Source organism: Rana temporaria, chromosome 8 (genome assembly GCF_905171775.1).
Source record: "Rana temporaria chromosome 8, aRanTem1.1, whole genome shotgun sequence".
Taxonomy (NCBI): Eukaryota; Metazoa; Chordata; class Amphibia; order Anura; family Ranidae; genus Rana; species Rana temporaria.
The window spans coordinates 19,771,838-19,789,708 of NC_053496.1; the positions used below are offsets into that span (position 1 = coordinate 19,771,838).

The 17,871-nt window shown below is 47.5% G+C and overlaps 1 protein-coding gene across 1 annotated transcript in view; it reads right to left on the reverse strand.

Annotated features, from left to right (window-relative positions):
- JAKMIP3 (Janus kinase and microtubule interacting protein 3) overlaps positions 1-17,871 on the reverse strand; it is a 118,242-nt gene that overhangs the window by 35,212 nt on the left and 65,159 nt on the right. The window contains exons 10-13 of the mRNA XM_040361366.1: positions 17,250-17,378; positions 14,088-14,171; positions 2,389-2,451; positions 1,283-1,381 (exon numbers count right to left, since the gene is read on the reverse strand). Coding sequence (XP_040217300.1) covers positions 1,283-1,381; positions 2,389-2,451; positions 14,088-14,171; positions 17,250-17,378 — 375 coding nt within the window. The remainder of the gene's footprint in view (positions 1-1,282; positions 1,382-2,388; positions 2,452-14,087; positions 14,172-17,249; positions 17,379-17,871) is intronic.

Sequence of the window (17,871 nt, forward strand, 5' to 3'; positions counted from 1 at the left end):
AGAAGAGAGGAGGGGCCGCAGGGAGCAGCGTGCTGTGAGGGGTATTCAGGCATCAGGTTAGGCGCTGTTTTTTTCACTGGAGTCTTGAGGTATAATGGCCGCCATCGTGGGAGCGGGTGGCGCGGCAGCCAGTACAGGTGTAGGGGGCCCGGGCCCCAACAGGACCAAAGGATGCATATGATAATCTCCCGGTCATCCCGTGTCCTCCACCCACCCACAGTGTCCCCCAGTGCCCCCCACAGTGTCCCACTGTGTCCTCCACCCCCTTACAGTGTCCCCCTGTGCCCTCCACCCCCCACAGTGTCCCCCACTCAACTCAATCACACTTGCCATGGTGCACATAATGGCCACTATCTTTTTTGTTGACAGCTTTATTTAGATTTGAGTGATACTCTTAGGCCTTGTACACACGACCGAACATGTCCGCTGAAACTGGTCCGGCGGACCAGTTTCCGCGGACATGTTCGGTCGTGTGTATGGCCGACCGGGCAATTGTCCGGCGGATCGGACAGGTTTCCAGCGGACAAATGTTTCTTAGCATGCTAAGAAACATGTCCGTTGGAAGCCTGTCCGTCGGACATGTTCGGTAGTCTGTACGACTCACCGGACATGTCCGCTCGGCCGAAAGCCCTCGCATGCATCGAAGTGATTCGACGCATGCGTCGAAGCATTTACCTTCCAGGGTCACGCACGTCGCCGCGTCATCGTCGCGGTGACGGCGCGGCCACGTCACCGCGTATCCTGTCCGCCCGGATTTCTGTTTGATGGTGTGTACAACCATCAAACAGTCATCTCCGAGCGGACATGTCTGATGAAAACGGTCCGCGGACCGTTTTCATCGGACATGTCCCCTCGTGTGTACGAGGCCTTAGAGGCGTTTCTGTCCATTTTCTTTTGTAGTTTGGATTTTCCCACTTTCTGTGGATTGGTACATTTGGAGCTGCCTTGGAGCATTTTCCCTGATTACCATCTCACTTGGTGGATAGTCTTTTGCTCCCCATTTTTATAAGTTATATGCACTGTACTGTAGTACATGGAGACCATATGAGTGAGTCTACCCTGCCAAGAGTTAGTAGACAACTCCCTGAGACCTCTTCAGTCTGGATATAAAAATAACACAGAGCATGCAAAAGTAGTTTTCTTTGATTGTAAATGTGTGGACAGGTATATTTTTTACTCCAATTAGCTAGGACCTTCTAAGCTGTTTTAGTCTGGGTCTGTGAAGGTCTGCACCGACATCACACTGAAGGAAGCCACCTTAAGAAATGGTTTAATTACTTACTTCAAGCTCTAAGATTCTGAATTCTAGCAGCTCATTCTGGTCCTTTGCATCTTGGACGTCATGTTTCAGTTTTGCTTCATCAGTCTCCATTTGCTTAATCTGCAGTGGAAAGAACATAGTTAATTAGTGCCGCCCCCTCTTTCCTGCTACCCACTCTATGCCCAATGGATAGATTTATGCAAAGCATGAATCTATCCATGGCCACTGCTAACACCCCGTATTCAGGTGCCAGCCCCTTTTTGGGCACCAGGTGTCTGAATTACAGCAGTGGGGAGTATTTTTGAAGCACCGGATTAGAGCTATAGACTCTAATAGGCTTCAAAATAGGTGAACTGCGAGCACCATGCTTAGCGTTCACAGTCCACTCAGCTGTGTTAGGAAGGCTAATGACTATTCGCTTTCCGAACACTGAACCTAATACTGAACTGCCTCTCTGTCAATCAGGTGCTCGGGTCTGTTACCTGTCACCTGATTGGCTGCAACGACAGGCACCGCTATTGGATGCCTGGTAGGAGGAGAAGACGGGGGACATGGCAGGAGACGCATGCAGGACCCCACATGGCGAGCAGGCGGGGGGCACACTGGCAGCATATGATAAACACACTGGCAGTGTTTGATAGGCACACTGGCAGCATTTGATGGGCACACTGGCAGCGTTTGATGGGCACAGTGGCTGCGTTTTATGTCACAGTGGCTGCATTTGCTGGGCACAGTGGCAACATTTGATGGGCACAGTGGCGTTGTTTGTGCCCCCCCCCCCTAAAAAAAAATTGAGCACCAGGGCAATGGGTCCACGTCTCGGCGCATGCGCAGTTCGTGATACGTATCTGTCTGGCGCTCGGCCCATCATTTGCATGGGGTCACGCCTCATTCTCATGGCTCACGCCCACTTCAACCTACGCCGGTGTACGCCTTCGAAACCCAGCGCAGCATTGGGAGCACTGGCTTGGTGAATTCCATGTTTTCCTCTCTGCGCTGCATTGGCGTAGCGTACATTGTTTGCGCTACGGCAGCGTAATGCGCGCCCGCTCTCTGTGAATCTGGGCCATTGTGTCTCAAAAAAATATAAATGTCTTGCTATAAAGTATTTTAGGATGAAGTCTTACTTTATCCAGTAGCTCTTGATTCCTCTTATAAAGTGCCTGCTTCTCCTCAATCCATTTCATGTCCTTCGAACAAGAAAAACAAGGACATACAAAACATGTAGTAAGTATGATATTCATACAGTGACCTATAGGAAAATATTTCTGTACACATTATAATGCTGCACATACAGAAGACATAAATAAGAAATCAGGGTGCCGCCTTTGCTGATTAAAAGTAAAATAGGAATTCTCCATGGTTGTCATCCTAATCCTGACATCACTGCCTATTGAATCGCTGACTTATGCCGCGGACACACGACCGCTTTTTCCATCTGAATAAACTCCGACTGTTTTTTTCCGAGAGAATTCCGCTCCAGCTGTCTTGCATACACACGGACACACCAAATTCCGACCGTCAAAAACGCGGTGACGTACAACACTATGACGAGCATAGAAAAATTAAGTTCAATGCTTCCGAGCATGCATCAAATTGTTTTCGAGCATGCGTGTTTTTTCTCTGTCGGAATTCCATACAGATGAACAGAATTTCCAATAGAGGGGTAGATTAAGGAAAGAATTACGCCGGCGTATCCATAGATACGCCGCGTAATTCCAAAGCTGCGCCGGCGTATCTACTTTCTGTATTCAGAAAGCTAGATACGCCGACATTAGCCTAAGATACGACTGGCATAAGTCTCTTACGCCGTCGTATCTTAGGGTGCATTCTTACGCTGGCCGCTAGGGGCACTTCTGTTGTTGTCGGAGTAGATTATGCAAATTAACTAGATACGCCGATTCACAAACGTATGTACGCCCGGCGCAATTTATTTACGTCGTTTACGTTGGGCTTTTCCGGCGTAAGGTTGTTCCTGCTATTAGGAGGCGCACGCAATGTTAAGTATGGACGTCGTTCCCGTGTCGAAATTTGAATTGTTTTACGTCGTTTGCGTAAGTCGTTTCACGAATAGGGCTGGACGAAATTTACGTTCACATCGAAACCAATACGTCGTTGCGCCGTACTTGGAAGCAATGCACACTGGGATATGTACACGGACGGCGCAGTCACGTCAGTCACGTCGGGTCATCCATTATTTACATAAAACACGCCCCCCTTCCACATTTGAATTACGCAGGCTTAAGCCGGCCCCATTTACGCTACGTCGCCACAACTTATGGAGCAAGTGCTTTGTGAATACAGCGCTTGCTCCTGTAAGTTACGGCGGCGTAGCGTAAATACGATACGCTGCGCCGCCGTATCAGTGCGCGCCCCTACCTGAATCTACCCCAGAATTTTTTTCCGTCGGAAAAAAAGAGAACATGTTTCTATGTCCGTCGGAAATTCAAAGTCCGATGGGCCATACACACGGTCGGAACATCCGATGAAAAAATTCCGTCTGACTCTTTTCATCGGAAATTCCGACCGCGTGTACGCGGCATAATACGTAGCATGCATCCAAAGAAGTCTAAAGGAATTCTAAGCTTCCACTCTGCCATGCATGTTCCAGGTCAGAGTCCCAACAGGCAGGGAAGCCAGGATCTGGAGAACTGCCATGGAGCCTGTCCCTTTAAAATAAAGCAGTGACTGCAGCTTCTGCATTTATATAGTGGAAATATAAGCAAATTCAGAAGGGTGAAAATGCTGTTAATTCTGCAGTAAAATTGCATGGAAATCTTGATAGCCTTTAGACAAGGTCGTCGTAGAGCAGTCTTTTTCAACATTTTTACCCCTGAGGAACCCTTGAAATAATTTTCAGGTCTCGTTACTTTACAGTGGTGGTTAGAATGCCATCCTTAAAGGGATATTAAAGCAGAGGTCCGGCGACCATTCAATACATTTTTTTAAGTCATTCAATTACTTTCCCAATCACAAAATAATACTCACCGGTTTGGTGTAATATAGCATCCGCTGTCCTTTTTAGTACATAAGAAGAACTTAACAAAAATTTGATGATGGACGTTTCCATCTTGCTTGTGGGCATGTGAAGCCCACAAGCACTGATTTCCTGGATGTGGTGAATGCTGAGCTCCCAGCATAGGGTGACCAGACATCCCTGGTTTCCGGGGACAGTCCCTAGATTGAGGACACTGTCCCCAGACCAAGTCTGTCCCCGATTTTGTCCCCGGGTTGGATTTGAATAGGGGCTGGTGAAATTTCAAAGAAAGTTAGTGCAGAATAAAAAAAAAATCTGAATTAAAGATTCCTGCTCCTACTAGCATAGGGGTGTATTTTTTCCATTATCTGTGGCCCTTTCTGATGATCATGTGCTGGTCGGAGTGGAGTGAATATTTATTCAGTTTTGGGTGCATTGCCTATTCAGCTCCGCTCGCATGTTCTTCTGCCCTGGCTCAAATACCGGCCAGCCGCCTGCCTGCTTATCTCCTTACCTTCCCTGGCAGAGTGATCTTCCTCCGCTCCCCATCCAGTAGTAGCCGGGGGCCGGAGAGTAATGCTGTGCTGAAGGGGGGTCCATTTGTGCTGAATGGAGGGGTCTGTGCTGAAGGGGGGTCCATCTGTGCTGAATGGAGGGGTCTGTGCTGAAGGGGGGTCCATCTGTGCTGAATGGAGGGGGCTGTGCTAAAGGGGGGTCCATCTGTGCTGAATGGAGGGGTCTGTGCTGAAGGGGGGTCCATCTGTGCTGAATGGAGGGGTCTGTGCTGAAGGGGGCCCATCTGTGCTGAATGGTGGGGTCTGTGCTAAACGGGGGTCAATCTATGCTGAATGAAGGGGTCTGTGCTGAAGGGGGGTCCATCTGTGCTGAATGGAGGGGTCTGTGCTGAAGGGGGGTCCATCTGTGCTGAATGGAGGGGTCTGTGCTGAAGGGGGGTCCATCTGTGCTGAATGGTGGGGAATGTGCTGAAGGGGGATCCATCTGTGCTGAATGGAGGGGTCTGTGCTGAAGGGGGGTCCATCTGTGCTGAATGGAGGGGTCTGTGCGGAATGGGGAGGTCTGTACTGAAGGGGGGTACATCTGTGCTAAAGGGGGGTCCATATGTGCTGAAGGGGGGACTGTACATCCTCTAGGCTATATTTATATGGGCATGGAGTAAAGCTGAATTATCTCAAGAGCTATTTCACACTGCCAGCTGGCCGCGTTATCGGTAAAGCGCCGCTAAAAAGCGGCGCTTTACCATCGTTTTAGGTGCGCTATTTGGCCGCTTTTAACCCCCGCTAGCGTTTGAAGAAAGGGTTAAATGCGACTGGATCGCCGCTGCCAAAGCGCCCCCCCCCCCCCTGAAAAATTTTCAGCGGATGCCCATGTCTATCAGATACAATCCCAATAAGATACATTTACCTCTTTGGTTGTAACATGACAAAATGTGGGAAATTTAAAGGGGTATGAATACTTTTTCAAGGAACTGTAGTGCATACAGGCACACAGGCCCAGATTCTCAAAGGAGATACGACGGCGTATCTCCAGATACGCCATCGTATCTCTGAGTCTGAGCCGTCGTATCTATGCGCCTGATTCATAGAATCAGTTAGGCATAGATTTGTATTAGATCCGACCGGCGTAAGTCTCTTGCGCCGTCGGATCTTAACTGCATATTTACGCTGGCCGCTAGGAGCGTGTACGCTGATTTACGCCTAGAAATATGTAAATCAGCTAGATACGCAAATTCACGAACGTACGCCCGGCCGACCGACGCAGTACAGATACGCCGTTTACGTTAGGCTTTTCCCTGCGTAAAGTTACCCCTGCTATATGAGGCGTACATGCGGCGTACCAATGTTAAGTATGGACGTCGTTCCCGCTTCGAATTTTGAATATTTTACGTTGTTTGCGTAAGTTGTCAGTGAATGGGGCTGGACGTAATTTACGTTCACGTCGAAACCAATACGTCCTTGCGGCGTACTTTGGAGCAATGCACACTGGGAAATTCCACAGACGGCGCATGCTGGGTCAAGTTGGGTCACAAGTTATTTACATAAAACACGCCCCCCTGTTCCACATTTGAATTAGGTGGGCTTACGCCGGCCTATTTATGCTCAATATTCGCTGACATGCTATCAAATCTATCGGCTGGAATCCATCCCAACGGATGGATCCGCTGGTCTGTACAGACTCACCGGATCCATCCGTCCGAAGGGATCCCCCGCATGCGTCGTAATGATTCGACGCATGCGTGGAATTCCTTATATGACAGCGTCGCGCACGTCGCCGCGTCATAATCGCGGCGACGGCGCGACACGTCATCGCCAGAGGATTTCGGCGCGGATTTCAATGCGATGGTGAGTACACTCCATCGCATGGAAATCCGCACAAATCCTCGAGAGGATTTATCCGCGGAAACGGTCCGCTGGACCGTATTCGCGGATAAATCCTCTCGTGTGTATGGGGCCTAAGGCTGCCAGCCCTCCCCTGCACACGACCGAGTTTCTCGGCAGAATTCAGCCAGAAACTCGATGGGAGCAGTATTCTGCCGAGAAACCCGGCCATGTGTACACTTTTGGCCGAGGAAACCGACGAGAATCTCGTCGGGCCAAATAGAGAACATGTTCTCTATTTCCTCGTTAGTCAATGAGGAAACTTGGCTCGCCGAGATGCTCGGCGGCTTCACAAGGAACTCGACGAGCAAAACGATGTGTTTTGCCCGTCGAGTTTCTCGGACGTGTGTACGGGGCCTCACAGTTTATTATGATCGTTTCACAATCCACCACAAATTCCAACCTTTTGATATTCTCTTCCCCGTTGAGTTTCTTTGAGACTGTACAAAGTCAGAGCGTTTGTTCTGGAAAACAAAGACTGAGCATGGCGGAAGCATTTGGAAAGCTTTGATCACAGGTATGTTTTCAGCCTAATTGCTGTGATATTGTACCCACATCAATGCAGGAATTCAGACATGCCTGGGTTATATTGTCTTTGTAGATATAGGATGAGATTAAAACAAGCAATCAGGAGAATGGAAGACATCCTCATTTGATGTATGTAAAACTGTACAAGGCTCCTGAAGAGCAAAGTAATAGAAATGTGCAGGGAAAAAAATAAAAAAGAATGTTCATTGATACCTTATAAAGGGGATCTGAAAATGAAAGAAAATTGGCTATACACTGACATACCCACACAATAAAACCCCAAAAAACGACCACGCTTCCTGAGAGTAGACACTAAAAAGCATGTTTACTATGGCAGAGTCAAGTCCAATGGCTATACACGGGCGGACTGACCCATCGGCACTTGGGCACCGCCAGAGGGCCCGAGGCCATTAGGGGCCCGGCCCCATGAGAGGCCACTTCATGCGGCTGTATTTATAATCACATATTTGGATTTAATGGCTGCAATGGGTTATTGCGCTTTACACATAGTCACCGCACTTACAGTATTTATCGGCGTATAACGTGCACTTTTTTCCCCTTACAATCAGGGGGGAAATCGTGGGTGCGCGTTATACGCCACGTTATACGCTGTCTCTGAGCGCCACCGATAAAGGCCAAGCCGAGTGTACTGTGCACTCGGCTAGGCTCGGCCACGCCCGCAGCCACGCGAGAGGAGCCGAACACACACCGGAAATCCGGCTCTGCACAGCTCGACCAAGGCGCAAAACTCAAACACATAACGCTGCAACCCCCGGCAGATGGACGCGACGGACACCGACAAGGCAAGACGGACGCGACGGACACCGACAAGGCTGGACAGACCCCGCGCAAGGCCGCAGACGGACGCCGGACAAGGCCGCCGATGGACGCCGGGCAAGACAGCAGACGGACACCGACAAGGCAAGACGGACGCGACGGACACCGACAAGGCTGGACGGACCCCGTGCAAGGCCGCAGACGGACGCCGGACAAGGCCGCCGATGGACGCCGGGCAAGACAGCAGACAGACACCGACAAGGCTGGACGGACCCCGCAAGGCCGCAGACGGACGCCGGACAAGGCCGCCGATGGACGCCGACAGCAGACGGACACCAACAAGGCTGAGCATCCAAAATGTAAGTTTTTTTCCCTAAACTTCCCTTCTAAATAAGGAGTTAATCTACTTGTGATTTTCCATGAATTTTTGTGGCTTTGGTTAAAGACACCAACATTTATTAGATTAACTTATGAATGTTCCAACATGCATCCTTAAAATCCCACGCCACACCCCGGTATCGGGGACTTGCACAAATGTTCTTACTTAGGGATATAGATGCAATTTGACTGTAATATTGTATTAGTGCACGCTCTATATTTTACATATCCCCCTCTGGTAGCTTAACCACTTCCTGCTTGGCCTATTGTAAAATGATGGCCGAGCAGGAGCATTGTTATTCTGGGTGCATGTCATATGACATCCTTCAGGTGCGCACCTCGTGCATGCCTTAGGAGCCGCGTGCCTGCGTGATCTGTCATCTGCTGTATCCAGATCGTTGTACCTTGTGATTGCTGTGACCAATTTACAGCAATCACATGTCAATAGTACACATAGCCATTCATTGTGTACTATTGTGATCTCTGTGATTGGTCACAGTGTTCAGACAGGTCCAATCACAGCGCCCCTGTACCATGTGATAGCTGTGCCCAATCACAGCTTTCGCAATTGTACACAATGGCACATGAATGCATACCATTCATTAAAATTATTGCTTATAATAGTGATTATTATTGTAATAGGCAAAAAAATATAAAAAATCCTCATAATCTCCCCAGAGTAATACAATATCATTATGGTGACACTGTACTGCTCTGGTTACAGCATGTAAAATTGTAAAAAAAAGGACATATTTTGTTTTTTATATTGAAAAAATATATATATATATATATACATATATATATATATATATATATATATATTTTTTACATACTGTCACCAGTCAGTGTCACCTGATTACTGCCACACTAGTCATATGATGATGCTGCACTGCTCTGGTGACAGTATTTAAAAAAAAAATGTCCAAACAATTGTGACAGAAAATTACAACTTCAAAAAATCTCGCAATGCCTCTTACTAAATACACTGGACTGTCTGCTTTTCAAAAAGGGGTCACTTGTGGATATTTGTACTTTTCTGGCATTTTAGGGACGCAAGAAATGACATCAGGTTTGATCAATTTTCAAACATAGTTTGTGGACTCTATAATTTTCCTACAGACTAAATAATATACACTGATTTGGGTTATTTTTACCAAAGAAATGTAGCAAAAGGGGTTAACACTAGGGTTAGCAGGGAAGGGGTTAACACTAGGGGGCGATCAAGTAGTTAAATGTGTTCTAACTTTGGGGGGATGGGACTGACTTGGGGAGGAGACCAATCAATGTTCCTATATACTAGGAACACACCATCTGTTTCCTCTTGTCTGACAGAACAGGGATTTGTGTGTTTACACACACACAGATCCCGTTTCTCGCTCTGTTAGTAGCGATTTCAGGTAACCGACGGCCATCGCGGCCGTCGGGCACGTGCATCGGCTCCTTAGGAACGCGGCGGGCGTGCGCCTATACTCCTTAAAGCGCCCGCCATACAGCTACTGTCATAGACGTGGCCGCAATGGCGCACCAGCACGCACGGGCGCGCGCAATGGCGCACCAGCACGCACGGGAGCGCGCATTCGCGGCAGATCGGCGTGCACGGGCACGCCATCTGTTCATAAACACCCTGACCCCAGCCTGCCCTACATCCTGGAGGTGGACGCTTCAGAGACGGCTGTGGGAGCAGTCCTCTCCCAGAGACAAGGGCCGAAAGCTCTCCTGCACCCGGTTGCCTTCTTTTCCCGTAAACTATCTGACGCGGAAAGGAATTACGATGTGGGTGACCGAGAACTCTTGGCGATCAAGGCCGCACTGGAGGAGTGGCGTTACCTATTGGAAGGCGCAGCTCACCCAATCTTGATCTACACAGATCACAAGAACTTAGAGTACCTGAAAATAGCCAAGAGATTGAGACCACGACAGGCCAGATGGGCGCTTTTTTTTACAAGGTTCACTTTCCACATAACATACAGGCCAGGATCTAAGAACGTCAAACCCGATGCCCTTTCACGGATGTACTGCGATACTGAAACTCCTGCTCCTCCGGACACTATCCTTTCCGCTGGGAATTTTCTGTTGTTACAAGACGATCTACTGTCTCGGATCAAGCAAGCCTCTGCAGGTATTTCCTCGTTCCCGGATACAGATTTACAACCTAGGGATGGTCTGTTGTGGCATGAGAACAGGATCTTTGTGCCAGAAGACTTACGGGTCAGTGTCTTGAGCCTCTGTCACGATCACGAACTGGCTGGTCATTTTGGGGTACAGAAGACCTCGGAACTTCTGCAACGCACGTTTTGGTGGCCCCGGCTTGTGAGGGACTGTAAAAGTTACGTGGAGTCGTGCACCACGTGCATTCGAAATAAGGGGAGCAGATCCAGAGCCTGGGGACTGTTGAAACCTTTGCCCGTTCCAGAGAGACCATGGAAAATGATCTCTATGGATTTTATCGTTAAGCTTCCCTCTTCTGAGGGTTTCACCACCATCTTTGTGACGGTGGACAGACTGTCTAAGATGGCACACTTTTTACCCATGAAGGGTACGCCCTCTGCACCTGAAACTGCCAAGATCTTTGTTAAAGAGATCGTGCGGCTTCACGGCATCCCCGCAAATATTGTATCAGATCGTGGGGTGCAATTCACCTCCAGGTTTTGGAAAGCGCTCTGTGAGTCTCTCAAGATCGAGCTGTCGTTTTCTTCTGCTTACCATCCGCAGTCAAATGGCCAAACCGAGAGAACAAACCAAACTTTGGAACAGTATCTACGTTGCTTCTCGTCGTTCTCTCAGGAAGATTGGGTCTCTCTGCTTCCACTGGCTGAGTTTGCATATAATAACTCAATTCATTCTGCTACCAAACAATCTCCATTTTATGCAAACTACGGCTACCACCCGCTTTTCCTGCCTAATTGTGTCCCGGAATGTAGGGTGCCCGCTGTCCAAGACACATTGAACTTTTTTAGCGCTAACAACAAGCTACTTCAAGAAACCATGGCAAAGACTCAGGAGCATAATAAGGAGGTCTTTGACAAGAAGCGGAGAGGAGAACTCAATCTAGAACCAGGAGACCTGGTGTGGTTGTCTACCGTCAACCTGAGACTTGCCTGCCCGTCCAGGAAATTGGGGCCTAAGTTTTTGGGGCCTTTCCCAATCAAAAGAAGGATCAATAGTGTGGCCTATGAACTTGAACTGCCAGATTCATTTCGCATCCATCCGGTCTTTCATGTCACCCTCCTTAAGCCTGATGTCGCTAACCCCTTTCCGGGGCGAAGCACTGATCCACCCGAACCGGTCTTGGTCAACGGCGAGGAAGAATTTGAGGTCGAGTCCATCCTAGACTGTAGACGGAGGCGCAATCAGGTTCAGTTCTTGGTGAAATGGAAGGGCTATGGCCCTGAGGAAAATTCGTGGGAACCTGAACGCAACATCCACGCTAAGAGATTGATTCGGTCCTTCAAGAACTCTCACCCACTCAAGATGACTCGGTTGGGCATCCGGAGGCTGCCCATTGGAGGGGGGCAATGTCATAGACGTGGCCGGCCACTGCTAACGGCGCAGTGGCGCGCACGGGCGCGCGCAATGGCGCACCAGCACGCACGGGCGCGCGCAATGGCGCACCAGCACGCACGGGAGCGCGCGTTCGCGGCAGATCGGCGCGCACGGGCACGCGCAATAGCGGCAACGGTGCGCGGGCACGTACTGACGCCATTTTGGCGCAAGTTCAGGCTATTTAATGGGGCTCATCCCATAGCCTCTTGCTGCTCGGTCTTCAGCGTTTCTGTTACCCTTCTGTTACCGATTACCTGATTGACTTCTGTTCCTGTGAACCCGGCTTGTCTCTGATACTCCTGACCTCCGCCTGCCCTGACCTCTGGCTTGTCTGACGCTGCTCCTGCCTTACCCTTCAAGTTAGTCGCTGCCCGCCTGTTACCGATCCGGCCTGAACCACGACTCCGCTACTGCCTCCGCCTTGTACCTGATCTGCCCGCCTGTGTCCGACCCGGCTCGCCTGACCCTGTCTGTACCGGTACTACAGTACACCTCCCTCCTGCTGACTGTTTCCAGTTACCTGCACCACGTTCCTGCTACCTGTCACCTTGCTGCTTCCGGTTACCTGCACCAAGCTCCAGCTGTCTGCTGCCCTGCTGTCCTAGCACCACTGACACCTTCCTGGAGTCTACAGGAGACCTCCGCAGTTCCTCCTTGCCAGGCGCTTGTACGACTCTGTACCACGGCGCTCCCTGTCTACCCTACCAGGGGTTCCGGGGTCAGAGGAGCAAGAGAGGCCATTCCCTGCACGTCAGGCTCTGCCCTGTACCAGGTACGTGACAGCTACGCCGATTTCTGCAGGAGTGGCATTCTGGTCGGTCAATCGACGGCGGGCAGTCGGCAAGTGGTTAAATATCACCAAAAGAAAGCTCTATTTGTGTGGAGAAAAAAAGATAAACATTTCATATGGGTACAGTGTTGCATGACTGAGTAATTGTCATTCAAAGTGCGACAGCACTATAAGCTGGAAATTGGCCTGGGCAGGAAGGGGGTAAAAGTGTCTGGTACTGAAGTGGTTAAGGTGGGGTGACTGGAGGTGATAAAAACGTGACTCAGTCTCTGTTTTTATTTTGCCCCAATCACAAGTGTAAATGCCGGCTCGCACTGCCCGCACCCTAGTTTAGTGTCTGGGAAGCTCTCTGTTTCAGCTGCAGCAAGCCAGCTGTAGGGGGCAGTGTGATGCACCTTTCAGCTTTCTTTTTTTTTTTGTCCCAACTTTATTTGAAGTGCATAAAGTGACACTTCATCCATGTCACTGTATAGCATTGTGGTGCATCGCACTGCTGTATAGTGACATGCAATCCTTTCCTGTATGCTGTGATAAAATGCAGCTTGCCTGCGTTTTATTGCCGCTCACTGCAACGCACCTCTGTTGTGTGGTGCAGTGTTAACATGACACATAGAAAACAATTGTTTTCAGTGTGTCCTAGCAGTAACCTGGGTTCCGGTGTGGTAAAATGCAAGTCACTGTACTATAGGTGAACAGGGCTTAAATGAACCTTTGCTGTCCAGTCAGCTGGCTGTGGGTAGAGGACACCACTGTATTGCCTAACTGTTACTGGTGTAATCTATCTGCAGACCCCTCGCTACAGGACAGGCAAAACAAACAATTGCTTGGGGCCCCGAGCTGGCCTGGGGCCCCCTAACTTCCCCTTCCCAGGCTGTAGCGTGGCCGAGCTCCTCTTCCTTCCTCCTGGAGTCCTGTCAGTCCGGGTACCGCGCGTGGTACAGGAGATTCAGTTTCCTGTTCCCGGCCGGACTGACAGGAAGTGCACACTGAGTGCTCACTTCCTTTCAGTCTAGCCAGGAACACAGGAAACTGAATCTCCTGTACCGCACGGTACCTGGCCCAGCCCGGGCACTATCTGATTGGGAACTGGGGACCTATAATGATAGAACACCTGACTGACAGGAGGAAGAGGAGCTCGGCCACGCTACAGCGACAGCCTACAGGGAAGAAGGGGAGGTGAGAATAGAAAAACATAGGGACTAGGGAGAGGGGGAGGAGTAAGAACATGGGTGTAAAAATTAGTGTAGCGCTAACGTAGGCTTTGCGTGCAGGGGGGGGGTTCTTGGGGGCCCCCATTTTGCTTGGGGCCCCCAAATTCCTTCAATCGGCCCTGTCTATCTGCCATGCTATGTGACAGAGCTGTATAAATCTAAGGGTTAAACTTTAACTACAATTCTGTTCCCATCCATTCATAGAAGCCTCATAAACGCATCTCACCTGGCCCTCTTCAGACATGGCTTTCTCAAGATCTTCTATTCTTGTTTGGTAATGTTGAATGTCAGATTGCAGTTGCTCGCGAGTCTGTAAGAATAACACATTTCTCCTTTCAGCTGATGTGTGACAATTCACCATGAATACAGATATCACTTACTGTATTTATTGGTGTATAACACTCACTTTTCTACCCTGAAAATAGAAGGTAAACCGTGCCTGCGTGTTATACGCAGGGGGCTGTGAAAAGTTTTTTTCCTGAAACTTCCCTTAAAGTTAGGGTGCGTGTTATACGTCTGTGCGTGTTATACGCCGATAAATACGGTATTTACACTTCTAATAGTTTATAACCACAAAAAATAGCCACCGTCTCACTCCATCATGGGCAACTGCTGGGTTACACATATGGGCTATACCATAGGTAACGTATAAGTCGTTAGCTCCTGCTCTCTTTTAGAAAATATAGGGCTAGATTCAGATAGCCCGGCGTAATTTTATGGGGGCGTAACATATCTCAGATACGTTACGCCGCCGTAACTTAGGGCGCAAGTTCCGTATTAATAAAGAACTTGCGCCCTAAGTTACGGCGGCGTAGCGTATGTGGTCCGGCGTAAGCCCGCCTAATTCAAATGTGGATGATGTGGGCGTGTTTTATTTAAATTTAGTGTGACCCCATGTATTTGACGGCATGCGCTGTTCATGAAAGAATCCCAGTGCGCATGCTCGAAATTACGCCGCAAATCGTCAATGCTTTAGACGTGAACGTAACTTACGTACTCACGTATTCATGAACGACTTACGTAAACAACGTAAAATTTTATCTACCTAATTAGCATATTCCTTGCGTAAATCGACGGAAGCGCCACCTAGCAGCCAGCGTAAATATGCAACTAAGATACGACGGCGTAAGAGACTTACGCCAGTCGGATCTTAGCCTAATTTCGGCGTATCTTGCTTTCTGAATACAGAAAGAATATACGCCGGCGCAGCTTTGAATTTACGCGGCGTATTAATAGATACACCGATGTAAATTCTTTCTGAATCTAGCCCATTGTGTACTATCTGAGACCCTATTTACCCATTTATTTATCTTACTTTGTAGCCAAAATTCATGCATCCTTCTCCTGATGATTGGCTGTAAACGCCATGAAACGCGTCGAGTCTTCACTCAAGGGTCCCAAGCCAAGCTTGCTCAAAATCATGAATTCTGCCAATAGTATTTATTGTTTACATTTATCATGATTTTTATACTTAGGCCCTTTTCACACTACAAAATAAATCCGTTTTAATAATCCGTTTTAAAATCCGTCAGATAATGTTAAAAAACGGAAGTTATACGTCCTTTTAAAATATCATTAAAGTCTATGGCATTTTTTAATGTTCCGTAAAGATCCGTAATAGTCCGTTATAACGTACGGACGTTAGTTGTAACGGAATATGTGACGGGTCTTGCACTATTTTTTGTCCTTTTTTTGTCCGTTGCAATTAACGGATATATTAACGTCCGTTATATTTTAACATTGAAGTCTATGGCGCACGGACGTTAGTAAATGTCTCCGTAAATGTCCGTTATGTTAACGGACGTTAATTTTACTGAGCATGCTCAGTAAAGACTTCTGGAGCTGGACTTCAAGAAAGGGTGAAATGGTTTTTATTAACGGACGTTAGAAAGGAATGATATAACGGATGTATACGGATATATACGGATAAACATTATCCGTTTTCAATAAAGGAAGAATGGTAAAATATTTATCCGTATGTATCCGTTATTAAATCCGTTAATAAACGTCCGTTAATAGGTGTAATAACAGTAGAAACGGATATTATAAAACGGACATACAATCCATAGTGTGAAAGAAGCCTTACTGGATTTGTATGTTAATTTAATTTATTAACTGTCATTGCTTGTATCAATTATATTTATCAATTATTAATATTAAATATGTCAATATGATTACTATTTCGTATTATGTCTCTTTTCGTTTATATCATGTATTATATATTATTCATGATACATCACATATCATATTGTGTACCGTATTTATTAATGGAATTTAATTCATTGAATTTATTCATTTATGTTTTCTGCTGCACCATTAGCATTGTTATATCTTCTTAGTTCTCCTTAAAATTATCAGAAATTTATGCTTAAAGTAGAACTATAGGCAACACTTTTTTCATTTTGGATAGAGTAAGGGAGGGTTAGCCCCTGTCAGTTTATTTTTTACCATCCCTGTCCAATTGCAGAGATTTCCCTTCACTTCCTGCCCCATAGCCAAACAGGAAGTGAGAGGAAATCTATGCAAGTTAAGGGAATCCATTGCCCCCCAGGCCCTCAGAACTAGTGTCCCCACTCGAAAATTTAAACAGAAAGGGGTTTGGCCTTGACATTAAGAGGTGGGTCATATTTTAATTAGGGGGTGCACAAGTTTAGTCAGACCTAGGGCAGCACAAAACCTAAATACACTACTGCATACACATGCCTCATTCAAAGTCCCAGAATACAGATATCAGTTATTTGCACTTCTAAGAGTTCATAACCACAAAAAATATACAAAATTGACCAATTAAGGATTTAAAGGGGTTTTAAAGGCAAAAATATTTTCCTCTTAAATTAAAGTCTGACAGTAGCTGATAAAGTAAAAAGTAATGTTTTGCATTATAACTAGTTTGATACCTGTTGAAATCGAGCTGTTTTATTCACCTCTGTCACTCCTGAATCGTTATTCTCACTTACTTCCTGGTTTGCGGTGCGCATTCATTCTTGCTACATCACGGCCTAATGGGAACTACAGTTCCCATTAGGCTTAGCCTCCATGCCTGTGAGGGATAAGAGAGCATCTTCACGCAGGGCTGTAGTCATAGGGAGGGGGTGAGCACATTCTGCTTTCCACCATGCAAAACAGCTCAGATGCTGGTGGAAAGCAAGAAGAGGAGAGACAGGAAATGGCATTTTCAAACCTGGATTACTGTATTTTGGAGGTCAAAAGGAAAAATGAGGTAAGTGATATTTAAATGCTCTAGCTTACAGCAATCAATTGATCTAATAAAAAACGAACCTTTAGTGTTCCTTTAAGGGATTTAAGAGGTTATCTCAGCAAAGACAATGGCTTGTGAATAACAGAAACATAAAGGAAAAGGGGAAAAAGAAATGAAACAACTAAGCACCTTGACTTCCCGCTCTGCATCCAGGGTTCCACCCACTTGTTCCTGCAGAAGGGCATATGCCCGCTGTAAGGCCTGGTACTCCATAGTTAGCTGGCGGAACCTCAGCTCTGTCTCTTCTTTGGCCATGCCCTGTGTAGAGAATATTAAAAGCTGAACTCCAGGAAAACTAAAAGACCACATCAAGCCGTTTTATTGACCTGATCCTTCACCCCATGCAGCCAGATGGGTACCTGCAGTCTCTTCTCTGCCCTGCATTGGATGTGAGGATGCTAAGGGGCGATCCCGTGATGGAGCACCGTCTGGCGGGTGTGTTTTAGGTTTTGTGATTTTGCAGACTTACATAAACACATTTGTTGTTGAAGTAAACAACATACGTTTTCTTTTGGGAACATCTCTCAAACAAATGCCATTGGAACCAGGGGTGGACTGACAACTCATGGGGCCCCCGGGCAATAGATGATTATGGGGCCCCTGGGCTTACAGATGGCCACCAAGCCAGGAGGCAGTGCAGAGGCGGGGCAGCTAAAATCTCAGGATTTTCACATCAAAAGCATGTCGGTTTTGGACATATCAGGGACAGATGTAAAAAAAAACATAGATTTTTACATACTGTCCCTGGTTT